Below are 13,070 nucleotides of genomic sequence, written 5' to 3'. Positions count from 1 at the left end.
GTGGGGGGGGGGGAATGCATCTCAGATTAGAAATACATTCAAGAGACTTACCTGGCTGCTGCCGTCTTCCAACTGGCCCTGAAGAGGAGACCGAAAAGAAACCACGATGTTATTTTGGTGAATTCAACTGTTTTATACTGACCCAAATAAATAGCTCTATAGTAAAACAGTTCCTGCCCAGGGAAAAAAATATATAAAATGTCAATTTTCTTCAGCAGCATCCCAAGATGCATTTTTCAGAGGAGTTATACCAGGTGTAAGGGTGAAGTTGAAGTTCCTTCCAATCCTTTGCAAACTATCTTACATCCCCAATTTGGACTCAGTAGGAACACAGAAGCCTGGCAAAGGCTCAGATGAATTCACCTCATCCAAAGCTGCTCTAAGTGGCTTTCAGCAAAAGCTCAGTTGTGCTAGTGCCAGGAAGGAAGATGAGTTTCATGAGAGAAAGGGGAATTTGACTCCTCCATGCATTACGTGGTTATATTTAAGAAGTGACATGAACAGAATTTTGCAAGCAGAATCTGGCCACAGAGATACGGTGAGCATAACGCCCTGAGCCTAATCAATTAACTGAATTAAATTATTTCTTAATATGGCCTGGCCCTTACAAAAGACTTCTTGCCACTCAGAATACCAATTGTGTGACAACCAGTGGAGTACATGTTTGGGATTTTGACACAGTCTGTCACCAGTAAAGCAGTTGGAAATCAAATTACAATAGGTGCTCCCAGCTGCACACCCCTCTGAAGAGACTTTTGCTTCCTACCAGTGATCTACAAGACCAGTCCACCTGAGCTCCAGACCACAGAACCATTGGAACACCCTGAGCTAACGGCTGCCTCTAGAAACAGACTGACCTTGAACATCCTTGCAGGCAAGATTACACTCCTCCTCTCGCAGGTAGTTATTCTTGTTGGGCTTGCAGCCCCCAAAAATGAACTTCTCACATTGCTGAGATTCTGGATTGTAAAACCAACGGGGAAAGGACCCCCGGCACCGACCCACTTTACTAGGAGTCAAGCAGTGATCTGCAAAACGAGAGAAGCCAATAAAAAGGATCAGCATATGAAGATTGAGATATTTTGCTTTAACTAAGTACAGATGGTTGGCCTTGCAAAGATCTTACAAGGTGGGCTGAATCACTGGCTTCTGCTTGCTGCCAGGACAGCATCAAGCATTAGCTAACATCACACTGATTCATCTAACCTAGTAACAAAAGGGGAGAGGGATATGGCAGTGATGGCTCGTTTGGGAGGAGGCAGGAGCTTTCCCATAGCAGGCATGCTGGGGAAAAATTGTATCTTGGACTCGAAGCAGGATGCAGATGTTGGCATAGGCTCCTCCTAAATACTCCTGTATCTCTACTTTAGTGAAGTCCATTTAACTTGGCACCTGGTATGGAAGAGAAAAACCCTTACTTAATAGATTGGCTCTTGGCACAAATCCATGACTTGGCCTCCCTGAATGTCTTGTTTACTGGAAACAAGCCTTTTGCAGTGACCATCCTATAAAACCAGGACCACTTAGGACTTTATACTGACATTCATCATCATGCTTCTGACCAGCTGACCCCCTGCTATCTCAAAATTCAGGTACAGTAAGTTGAATTTTCATCCAAGGAATATTAGTGCACTAGAACTGTCTCCCATTTCTCTACCACACACAACTCCCATCCAGCAGTTCACAAAAAGAGTGCTGGTTATACACCTTGCTGCTTTCATATGCAATTAGCAACTGACTCCAGCAGGAATACCATGAGGCCCAAGTTTAAGCGTCTCTTGGGCAGACTCACCTTCAGTCTGCTCAGCATTCAGAACTGTAATGGTGATGTTGGTAGTGTCCTGCTGGTTAACAGTGTCTGTGACAGTGAGCTGGAAGACATAGATCCCTTTCTGCAGGTTGGAGACCTCCACCTGATCATCCCCTTTTTTCTGAGAATACAAACAACAGGCAGAACATGATGAGGAGTTAGCATATCTCAGCCAAAGTGCTGGATGCAGACATCTAATTCACAAGCAAGATGACAACTCCTCTGTCTGCTGCCTCAGGAGAAGAGCAGCTTGGATACAACTCCCACATGAAGGATGGGCCTCTAGGACTCCAGAGTGCTTTACAAAGTTAGAAGACAGACTGGCTGCCCAAGGTCAGCATAGCTAGGAAAAGGAGAGAGCACCAGGAAGTCCAGCCCTTCAGCACATCTAATCTAATTTCTAGTGGTCCCTGCAACCCTAGGCTTTGGGATAGTCAGTGAGTCCAGCAGTGCTACTGGGCCCCCAAAGGGCTGCCAGGACACACAACACCCCTCAGTGACAGTTATAGGAGATGGAGAAATGCATGTTAATACTTCCAAAGAAAATGGTGAAGGACTGTGTTGTCCCAATGCTTTGTGAGGCATTTTGTTCTTTATGCCCTGCCCAAGGGCACCATCATGTGGGCACTGCAGCCCCATAGCATCTTTTGGCAGCAAGAGTCAGGATGTGGCTCCACATATATATACACAGCACCATTGACACAAACCTATCTGTGTTTCACAGTACAATAGTGAACAGAAACATTTTGCTTTCTATTCCAAGCTGTTATAAAAGATAATGCAACCACTTGAAACAGGGAAAGTTTTTAAAACAGGCAGATTTGTTACTAGAGCTAGAATCTGGCTAGGATACTGGCATCCAAACCCCTCCTCTTACAGAGAGGTCATGCAATCTTAGCTAGCTGCCAGTGAAGTCACAATAATGCAGCAGTTGAAACGAAAAACAGGCTACAATTTTTTTTCTTTCCAAAGAGTTCTTGTGCAATTTTGTTTTTTTTTGTTTTAACAGAGGGAAGAAAACTAAGTTCACGCTCCAAGATGAGCCACCGGACTGGAGCTTAGAATAGCATGGAGTCCAAGCCTCTGACTCATTGCATGGTTTGGGGAAAGTAACTTGGGGACTCTGCCTCAGATTCTCCTTATGCACCACAGCAATAGCAAGAAAACCTTCTGCAACACACCCCACAATCCCCTGACAGCGGGCACTTGCAGCCTTCTCATCTATTTCTTCAGGATTAGGACAAGATGACGCATTTAACACAGACAGTGGTGCAGCCAGACAGGAGCCCTATAAGAGTAGAAGCAGAGCTAGGGACAGGCCACAGGGATATGAACTAGATCAGTGACTGATAACCTTTACAAGTTGCAGACTGGAACAATCCAGCTCCAGTCCAACACAAGCCAGGTGGCTTCCACAGCACATCCACAATGTGGGTTCAGGGAGAGCCCCCACTAGGGCCAACCAGCTAGAAGCTGTGCCCATGCCACCACTACTTCTCCCAGCTCCCCACCCCCCAGCTAGGACCCTAGGTGGAAGCTGTACTTATAAGACAGCTGGGGTGGAAGTTGCCTAGCCCAGCTCCTCACTGCTCAGCCTTCTATAGGTACAGGCACAAAGCCCTCTGGCTCCATGGGCCAGATCCAGCCCCTCCGCCCTATTTGCATTTGTACACATGCTTGTGCTGCAGTACCGGGCACTTTTCCGGAGCAGCCCCCTGCCCTGCCCTGCCGTGCACCCTGCCAGTGCAGCTGGAGCCAGTCTCCATGGCAACTCTAGCCTTGCACTATCACCACACTGGTGTGGTTGGGGTCTCCATGGAGACCAGCCCCAGCCATGTGGGCAGGGGCTGCTGAAAAATGGCACTACCAGACCAAGGGGCAAACTTTGCCTGCCCTGGTCTAGAAGCATTCTTCATTCTTGGCTTCCTGTGCAACGTTTCCTGATGGACAGAAGGAATGTTACCTCATTAAGCAATGACAGCACCACCTAGTGGAGACAAAAGAAGAGCGTAAACAGAAGAAAGCAATGAGAGAGAGAGAGAGAGAGAAATTTTACCTAATTTCTGGAAATACATTGGGGCTAGAACAAGAGGCTAGGATCAGGTAAAATAGTGGGCACTTGCAGCATATTTGCTATAGACACTGGGTAAGCAGCTCTGCTCACTCTACTACCTACCTCCAGCACAACAGATGAGTCCCCAGAGAGATGTTTCCAATCATAACTGACAATCCCATGGTCATCTGAGCTTTCTGCACCTCTCAGTACCACTGCCTCCCCTGGCTGTACCTTCATGTCCATCCCAGCACGAGCTTTGGGAGGCAGATCATCTGGAGAAGACAGAAAGAAATACAAAAAAAAAAAAAAACTTCTAGCAGCAGAAAGCTTGTATTCTTGTCTCCAAACTGGAAAGACAGTGAACATCTCCCCAACTGAATAAATGTGGCTTCTAGTTGCTAATGCAGGAATAATGCCTATAAACAATGCTTTTGGAACTACCACATTAAGTGATGCACAAAAGAAATGCCTGTTCAGTTGGGAGGGTGGTCAGAGAGAATTTTGATCCAGCCACCCATCTGTCCCAGGATTAAATCTAGTAGGTCAACTATCCATAACACTAGCATCTTTGAACCAGCTGCCACTGGTCAGAGACATGTACCTGTAGGAGCAAGTAAAAGTTAACACCATTGTTTGTATAACTATTGTGAGTGTTCAAAGTACAGTGTTTTCCTCTCAAGATTGTTTGACGCAATCCCCACTGCAGACAATTTCCATGTTGGTGTTAAACCAGGCATCAGTCCCACACATTCTATCAGTTAAGGAGTTAATTAATTTACGTTCTCCAATTATTGTCTTCCGACTACATTATGTTCAAAAAGAACGTTACCCAATAGCATCCCCACCAACATAAAAATCCTGTACAACAGGGGTTTTCAACCTTTTTTTGGTCAGTGTACCCCTAGCAGCCAGAGGAGAAGCAGGGAGTCCCCCAGCAGCCAATCAAGAAGTGTACCTCTGGTTGACAACCCCTACTATACAACAATGGTGTAGTTGAGCAGCATCATGTCCAGGACAGCCATGTGATGCCAGGGGAAGTGCCAGCTGTTGCAGTGCTGATCGCGGCTATTTTTGTGCACCCCTCCCCCCGTCAGTTAGGTTACTGTAGTACAAGGAGGTTTAAGTGTCACTCAGTGAACCATATCCCTCCCCTTTCAGCACTGTCACTCCAACAATTCACTAATATGGATAAAAGTCAGCTTGGAAAACTAAGAGGCAAAGTCAGTTCCAGTCATGAAAATAGACCAAAGAGACACAGAACAGCCCAGTACATCTTTCAAGGGGAGCCATCCAGCACAAAATTCACAGGAGTAGGACCAAAGGGAACCATTATGATCACCAAGTCCGATCTCCTGCATAAAAATGTCACCGAACCATAAAAACTTCTGCCTTCCAGTAGTTCTTGCACCCAGCCCAATAATTTATGCTCTAGTTCAACCAAAGTATTTAGTCAGTCATCAAATCAGCTATTATGTTATGCTACTAACAGTTAATGTGGAGGGATGACTGCTTGACCAAAGGACTCCGATTTCATTCCAGTAGTTAATTATTTCACTGTTACAAACTTAACCCTAACTGAGAACGAGGTGCTTTCTACATCCAAACTACAGATAATGGATCTCGATTATACCTTTGCCAACTGAAGGGCCTTCCATTGTCAGGAGGGAGAAGATACCAAGGCTGAGGACAACTCATCTCACCTTCTCTTCTGTAACTTACTAGGTTTTTGCTTGCTGGGGGTCTCATTGCAGCATGCATGCATGCATCAAACCACAATTATGCTAGCTCTTCTCCAACTTCTCTCCTGTCCCAACATAACACGCTGGTAGTGGTATCAAGTGCTATTACCACTCTAAAATATCACATGGCAAGTCAATACTCTCCTGTTTATACATTCAAGAATCTCATTGCCCATTAGCCACAGAACCAGATGCGATGCTCACATAATATCCCCAGAGTTCTTTTTATAGCTGGCATCTTCTAATCCTCCCTTGCTAGGAGTAGCTTACCCTCTTTGTTCCTAGATGTAGCACCTTGCATTTCACTATATTAAGATGCATTTAATTTTGTCCAGCTTACCAAGCCACCCAGATCATTGTGCTAGTTATATGTCTTCGGTTAAAAAGACATATCATTTGTCCATCACCTACAATTTTTAAAATCATGATTTTTTAATTTTATTTCATATCACTGATAAAAATTTTGATTTATAGTGGGCTAAGAACAGATTCTTAAGAAATGCTACTGGAAATACTGCAATAGTTGGGGATTCCCTCAATAAGGACACTGGGCTCACAGCTAGACTGAAAAATGTAGCCAAGACATACTACTTCCATCACAAAAATGAAAAGGTCTCTGATGTACATATTGTAGGAGTGCGCCAGTGTTGTTCATGGTGGCATGCAACAGTTTTCAGGGTGCTTTACACTGAGGTGTAAATCAGAATGTCAGTCCTTTCTAATTAGCTTATGTTAGCAACTAGCATTCCCCAGGGGTATGAAACCAGACATGGAGACTGACAGAAATGCCTCATGGTACCTAAAAGACTACAACATCAGTTCTGAGTAGACCTGGTTATATGCACAGCCAAATAAGTACATCTTTCAAGATGTATACATCTTACCAAAAGGTTCAGCCTGGGTCTCATAAATATTTAGACCTGGAAACTCTCCGCAAGGTGTACACAGAAGAGCAGCCCTATGTACATATTCAAATTCAGGGTGTCTAAATATTGCTAAGAAAAATGCCCTTATTACTCCTCCCATGCACATACATTTAAGAGAGAATTTCTTACTGCCTTCCCATCATAATAACCACAGGTAATACTCAGTTTTACAGCCCTATAGCCATGGCAATGGGTTATTAATGTGCAACTAGTAAAAATCATTTTTTTTTATTTACATTTCTAAATTTTGTCATTATTAATGAGAGCTTCATCATAAAGGGAGAGAGCATTTTATGCCAGTTTATAAACCAGCCAGATTAAAAGCACTCAGCAGAGTCTAAAACTAGTCAAGGTAACCATAGCATTAAAGTTCCTTGCACAGTAATGAAAGACATGGGAAATTACACACGGTAAAACGGCACTTGGAATGAGGGACATATAGCAAGATTTTGCCCCACTATGCAGTCCTCAGGTCCAGCTATGACAGACAACCATAGGAGGAGTTTAGTGTTGAGGTGAAGGAAAGGGATCTGAACGGTGGCTAGAGGAAAGGAAAAAAGGTTCTTTGTCTTTGTACCTGGGCTTGACATGTGCCAGAAACAGCATGACCTCCAAAAAGTGTCTAAGGCAATTCACAACACCAAACACTGCTGCTGCTAAGTTTACCAATTACTGTGATATTGTGAGAAAAGCAGCTGTACTCTCCTTAGTCTGGCCCTAACAAGCCTATTCGTTCTAGATCTTGTCTCCAATTCACCAAGTTTCCTCTGCCTCATAATCACCTCTAACCAAGATCAAATCACTTCCATACAAGCACAGTCTAATGAGGAGAGGGCTATTTCTAGACATTCAGGCCTAACTTTGAGGCGCAGAGAGAGACTCCTCTTTCTCCACTGGACTTGTGAAAGCTCATTATCTTTAGAAAAAAAGCCATTGTGTCAACGCAGGGCATTCAAGTAGCAACTGGCTCTAACCACCACTCCCACAAACCTCAACATTCTTTACCTGCAGCAAGCCGAAATCCTCCCTTACCTTTGAAAATTATTTCAAAGGGAAAGCACATTTTCAATCTAATCTTTACAGCCAAATGCTCATTGAACTGGGGGCAAATATCAGCAACAAACAGCAAATAGCTCCTGGAAGGTAGCTTTCTTAGCTGAACTAAGCACTAAAAGCTGGAGTTCCACAAAGCTAGAGTTAAATTGGTATCTTTACTTCAAAAGTCACCTAGACAAGAGGAAGATTTGCATGATTTTCTTGCAACTGTTCCCTTGTCTACAGTTTTAAAAAGAAAGTGCCGTTAAACAGTCACCAAGACACAGAGGGTTGACAATGTTGTCTTGTGTCACTTAAGGAGAGCACAAGTATCACATCCTGAATTCATGCAAGTATATGAACATTTAGTTTCCTCTTTTTTTAAGACTGTCTGTTTGAAATCATGAAGGCTATGTACTTTGCTTTCATTAAAGCTGAAAAAAATGCCACCCACAAAAGACAATGACCAAGCAAAGATGATTCAAGATTTTACACTTGAGGATTAAGCTAGTCTGATAAATTTTTAGAGCATTTAGTTCTGGCAATGCTAAAATTATATGGTATTAAAACATATTAGAACTACTTAAAGTCTGTGTCTACTAAAAAGGAAACCTTTCCAAAAGCTAGTGAGTCTGAATCAGAGTGAACTCTGCAGACCTCAAAGCACTTTATAAGAGTGGCCAGTCATTCTCACTCATGGGGAAATAGAAGCATGGGGAGAAGTGACTTGGTCAGGATCACCAAGTAGACAAGTAGCAGAGGCAAGAGCACCTACATTAGTACTCTGTCCACTAGGACACACTACCTCCCAGACAAGAAAGTTCAAAGCTACCTCAGACTGCATGCTAGAAAACTAACCTGCAATAGCTAGAAAGGACAGACAATGGAAAAGGTTGCCACTGAAGACAAGTTCCACCAAGGGTTAAATCCCCTGTTAAGCATACAGCTCTCATCACTTCCCTAAGGAAGCCACTCAGAAGCAAACAATTCCCAGAGAGCCTGTATTCAAACCTCCCCTATTAACATTATAATCCTCTCTCCATAGTAACAAGTCAACATCATGAAGGCAAAGCCTGTTTGCCAGGTAGAAGCAAGCTCCGTTCCTCTAAGGGAAAAACACTTTAAAAAGAGATGGAAAAAAACACAAACTATAAATCGAGGAGAGTACACACGCAGAGAGAGATGCAGCATGAAAAAGTTGTCATAAAAATGACAGAATTCAATAGGAGAATGATGCAGGTCAGAAGTGAACTGTACTGAGCACCTTCTTACAAACCCTTATGGAAAAATCCTTGAGAAGTTAATATAGCATAAAAACCTTCCTAGGAACCTTTAAAACCAGTGGGGGCAACACTATAAAATTCCAGCCTGTTTTTCAAGGATCAGATTATTTCAGATTAAAGTCACTTGCCACCCCTAGTAGGGGAAGACAAGGCAATTTTATTTTGTAAAAGCAGAAAGAAGAAGACAGTGCCCTCGTATTTTTTTTTATTTTATTTGTGTCATCAAGTGGGCCAGTGGAGTCTTAAATACAATCCAGCCTGTGATATAGACTTACTGCTCCCACCATAGTCAGTCAATAGTAATGAAGCAAGAGCATGAAAGGGGAGAAAATGACAAGAGCTAGTTTACGTGATTTATGTAGCTGCTCCACAGCAAGAAGTCACTCATGTTCTATGCACCTATTACAGAGCACTCTCCATACCTTGACCCTGGTGCAGTTTCACCTGAAAAGATGCCTCAGGTCTGACAAGCAGCCTGTCCTTGTGGAAACCAGCTATTTAATCTCAAGCAAAGTTGTGGCCCCAGTACTAGAGTCAGGTGATAATGCCCTATTTGGTGGCCCTAACTGGACAGTATTAACGATACAGTTTATCATTAATACATTCCTGTTCCATTCTCCAGAGTCCAGGCTGGGGGTCTGCAACAAAGCTGATCACTTAGCCAACCACTCCGAATCCCAGACTGAATTTTTAGCTAGCCAAATTCTGAACCCAGATTTGCAAAAATAGGCCCATCCTAAATCCTACAGGTTTTCCAGCATTCCCTGTTTCCCCATCACAAACTCAAAACAAATGGAGCGTAACTGAAGATTTCACAACACTACTGAAGGTTCAGTTCAAGAAACGGACAAAGGTTCAGGGAAGTTATTTTCCAGGCCCACACCCAGAACAGGTTTGCTCAGAGCCAGAATAAATTTATGCAGTGGTTACTCAAACACTGGGTTCTATTATTGCTGTAAAACCCTCAGTGAGCCCTGCCCCTCCCAAATGAGCCAGAGAGAAAACGCACAGCAAAGTTCATGCTAGAAAATGATGTAAGCATAGAAGCTGTGTTTTCTTAGACTGCTAATATCAATGATTCAGGAAAGTCACCCTGCATACTGAAAGGGAGGGATGGTGGACAGAGCCTGGGCTGCGGCTTTGTTAGGGGACACAGTTAAAACAGGATATCCCCAAAGCAGTGAAGATACACGGAGATGAGAGCTCAAGCCTGTTTTGGCAATCATAGGTGCAACTAACTCCTGTTATTTTGTCTCAAGTCTCACTATATTTAGTGTTTGTCTTAAAGCCTCAGCTGCTGAAACAAGGACATAGTATAAGAATCTCTGCATGTATTAAAACAAAATTTCTAGCCCTTGTTATTTCAGGGAAGCCTTCAGAATATGGCCTGAACACACTGTCAAAGCTCCAAACATCAGAGTGCAAATCCAGAGAACTCTAAAAAGCTTAAAATTTCCCAAACCTCTTGTTTCAGTTAGGGTCTGCTTTTTAATCTTCCTGTGCTCAGAGCTACATGCAGCCTTGGAGTTTTAGCAGCACTGCAATACATCTTGGGAAAAACATAGGTCCAAGCTGAGGAAGGAACACTGAAAGGTTGGAAAGAGGCTCCTCAGCACAACAGCTTTAACTCTCTAAATATGTCCTTGAGATCCAATTAAAGGTCTTGAAAGGGAAAAAATGTCAGCGCCAGCTGGATGCAGTCATTGCCCAAAGGCTGTTTAATCTGGGCTCCTGCAAACACACCCTCAGAATCTCCCCCCTCCTCCCACCTGCGGAAATGATGCACTCACCTTTCCCACTAAAACAAGCCCATTGTTGTGTGCCAAATTCCTCCTCTGCTGACCTAGTTCCAACATCAGAGCTGTGGAATTATTTTGGCTCTGAACCAGGATCAAAATCTACATTCCTGAGTGTCTGAACACTGAACAGACCCACAAAGTTAGGTGCTGTCTAGAGTAGTTTTGTTTGTTCTTATTATTTATCTTAATTCCCAGCTCCATCCATAAGAGGAAATCCCTGTCTCTTCCCAGAAACACTTCAGTTTTACTTATGAAGAACTTTGTTGTTCTGAAATCTGTGCAAAATAAAAATAGTCTCACTAAAATGCCGAGAAATAGGAACTGCAAACTTTCCACTTTTTGTATCTGGAATTCACATCGTCTCAAGTATAATTTGCAAAGAGAAGGAACACAGGGGGTATGAGTGGTATTTTGGTAAATCAGCATCAGTGACAAAAGGCACGTCCTATTAAACAGGCTCTGGATGTCATTCCTAATTGGACCTTTCAAGAATGATCCCCCCCACCCTTTGCTCTCCTTAGTATTATTTTCTGTTTCAGTGACGGGAACCTAGGATTCATCATTCTTTGAAATCGGAGATACCAAGGATATATTGCAATGAGGCTTCTGACATTTCTTATAGCTAGTTTTGGGATCTCACGGAACCAAAGTATACTGAACAAAACACACTTATTGTACAGGGAAGGAGAAAACAACACAGCAATTAAGGCTAACATATGTCCCACATCCTGGTTTGTAGGATATTTATTACTGAGGGGTAGATTTTTTTTTTTTTTTTTGAGAAGGAAACACTTCAGTCTATACTCAAGGTATAGAGCAAGTACAGCAGAGAAACCAAAGGTTTAATGAAAAAGTCTAAAGTGCAGTGGAGAAAATACCACTTCTGTGATGCCACCACCAATTCCAGATCAGCATGGGGGTTACTAAAGAGTATTTAAGAAGTTACCACATGTATCAATAGGAGATGATTTAAAAGAGGAGATTCATCTCCTAAATTTTCCATCCCTTAAAAGTAAGCTTTCAGTGCATGAGGGTCTTTTTAGTATCACTGCCAATTTCAAGAAGAAGAGATCATGGCTGAGACCTCAATTCCACCAGGGGAGTTACAAATCCTATCCCATATGCTTGCCCCATTTTTCATTAAAAGTTGACATACTTAAAAGAACCACCCCTACAGCTACAGTGGTAAGAACAACGGATCAGTTTATCCACGTAACACAGGAATGGGCTCCACAGATGCACCACTAGTGCATCAGTATCCAAGCCTCATCATTTCAAAAAGCCACTGTCTAACTAACTAGAGACCCAATCCCGTTAGGAAAAGCTTCAGATCTTCTTTGATTTTGGAAAAAGGTGGCAACGAAGGAGATAAGAGAGAAGTGGTGCTAGATCCACAACTGTATTGTAATACCTTGCTACAGCTTTTCTTCCAAGGGGGAGACTTTGGGCTGCCTCATAAGAGGTCAATGATGCATCGTTTGCATTCATACCAGTGCTCCTATCCAGTGCTGTAAGCACAAAATGCAACAATTACACAATTCCTCAATCAAAGAGTTTGTCCCCAGAATCCAAACAAAAGACCTCCTCAGATCTGCTCCTAAATGCAAGTGCTCTAATCCAACCTGCCTGCCGAGTTGTTCTCTCTGCAAAAGTCAGACAGAGCCTACCAGGACAGAGGTGCTTTGTCACCAGCTGGTAGTAGTCACAAGGCCGAGACTTAGGCAGAACCAAAGAGGAAGTGAATTCTGCGCCAGGGAAGGGCCTGCTTCCAACACCTTTGCAATTCACCTGTGCTTTGTTAATGGTTTACCGTGGCATTTGGAGTCCAGGTTCATTCACGTTCCAGTCGAAAATGCTCAGTGGGTAGGGCTGTGCCTTAATCTCTGTTTAAGCTGCATCAGGAACATCCCCGGGGCTCAGAAGACTATTACAGAGCTGTGGGGAAGTATCACCCCCTACTCCATTTACACAGGGATGAAGGGTGAGGGTGGGGGGTGTTAAGTGACATGACTAAGGCCACAGAGTAGAGAAGCTGCAGGGGGGCAAAGGTTTCTTCCCGCCTGCCCCCGCCCGCCACAAGAGTCCTCAGCCCCCTCCCCACCACCCTGCGACAGAGGGGGAAGGCCCAGGTGGGCAGGGAGCGGGGCAAGCTGCACCTTACCCCCCTCGCCCTTCTCCCGCATGGACACGTAGGCGTCGTACACGTCCCGCTTCACGTAGTTGAGGAAGCCGGCCTTGCGGGCGAACTTGCAGACGAAGGCCTGCTCGTAGAGGCAGTTGAGGAGGAAGCAGGCCCGCACGCCGTCCTCGCCGCCGTCGGGGCTCTGCTCTACCAGCGCCAGGTTGCAGGCAGGCTCCTTGCAGCAGGCGCGCACACAGTCCCGGCCCCGCGCGGCCGCGGGCGAGGACAGGGAGGGGGGGG

At 44.1% G+C, this 13,070-nt stretch overlaps 1 protein-coding gene across 1 annotated transcript in view; it reads right to left on the bottom strand.

Moving 5' to 3' along the window:
• SPINT1 (serine peptidase inhibitor, Kunitz type 1) overlaps positions 1-13,065 on the bottom strand; it is a gene marked incomplete at its 5' end in the record, with an annotated part of 19,114 nt that extends 6,049 nt beyond the window's left edge. Inside the window, 5 exons of the mRNA XM_025205310.1 lie at positions 52-78; positions 858-1,028; positions 1,793-1,931; positions 3,987-4,138; positions 12,810-13,065. Of these exons, the coding sequence (XP_025061095.1) occupies positions 52-78; positions 858-1,028; positions 1,793-1,931; positions 3,987-4,138; positions 12,810-13,065 (745 nt within the window). The remainder of the gene's footprint in view (positions 1-51; positions 79-857; positions 1,029-1,792; positions 1,932-3,986; positions 4,139-12,809) is intronic.
• Between the last annotated feature and the right edge of the window lie 5 nt (positions 13,066-13,070).

The sequence above is a fragment of the Alligator sinensis genome, unplaced genomic scaffold (assembly GCF_000455745.1).
Source record: "Alligator sinensis unplaced genomic scaffold, ASM45574v1 scaffold108_1, whole genome shotgun sequence".
Lineage (NCBI taxonomy): Eukaryota > Metazoa > Chordata > Crocodylia > Alligatoridae > Alligator > Alligator sinensis.
This window is presented reverse-complemented; position numbering and strand designations above follow the sequence as displayed.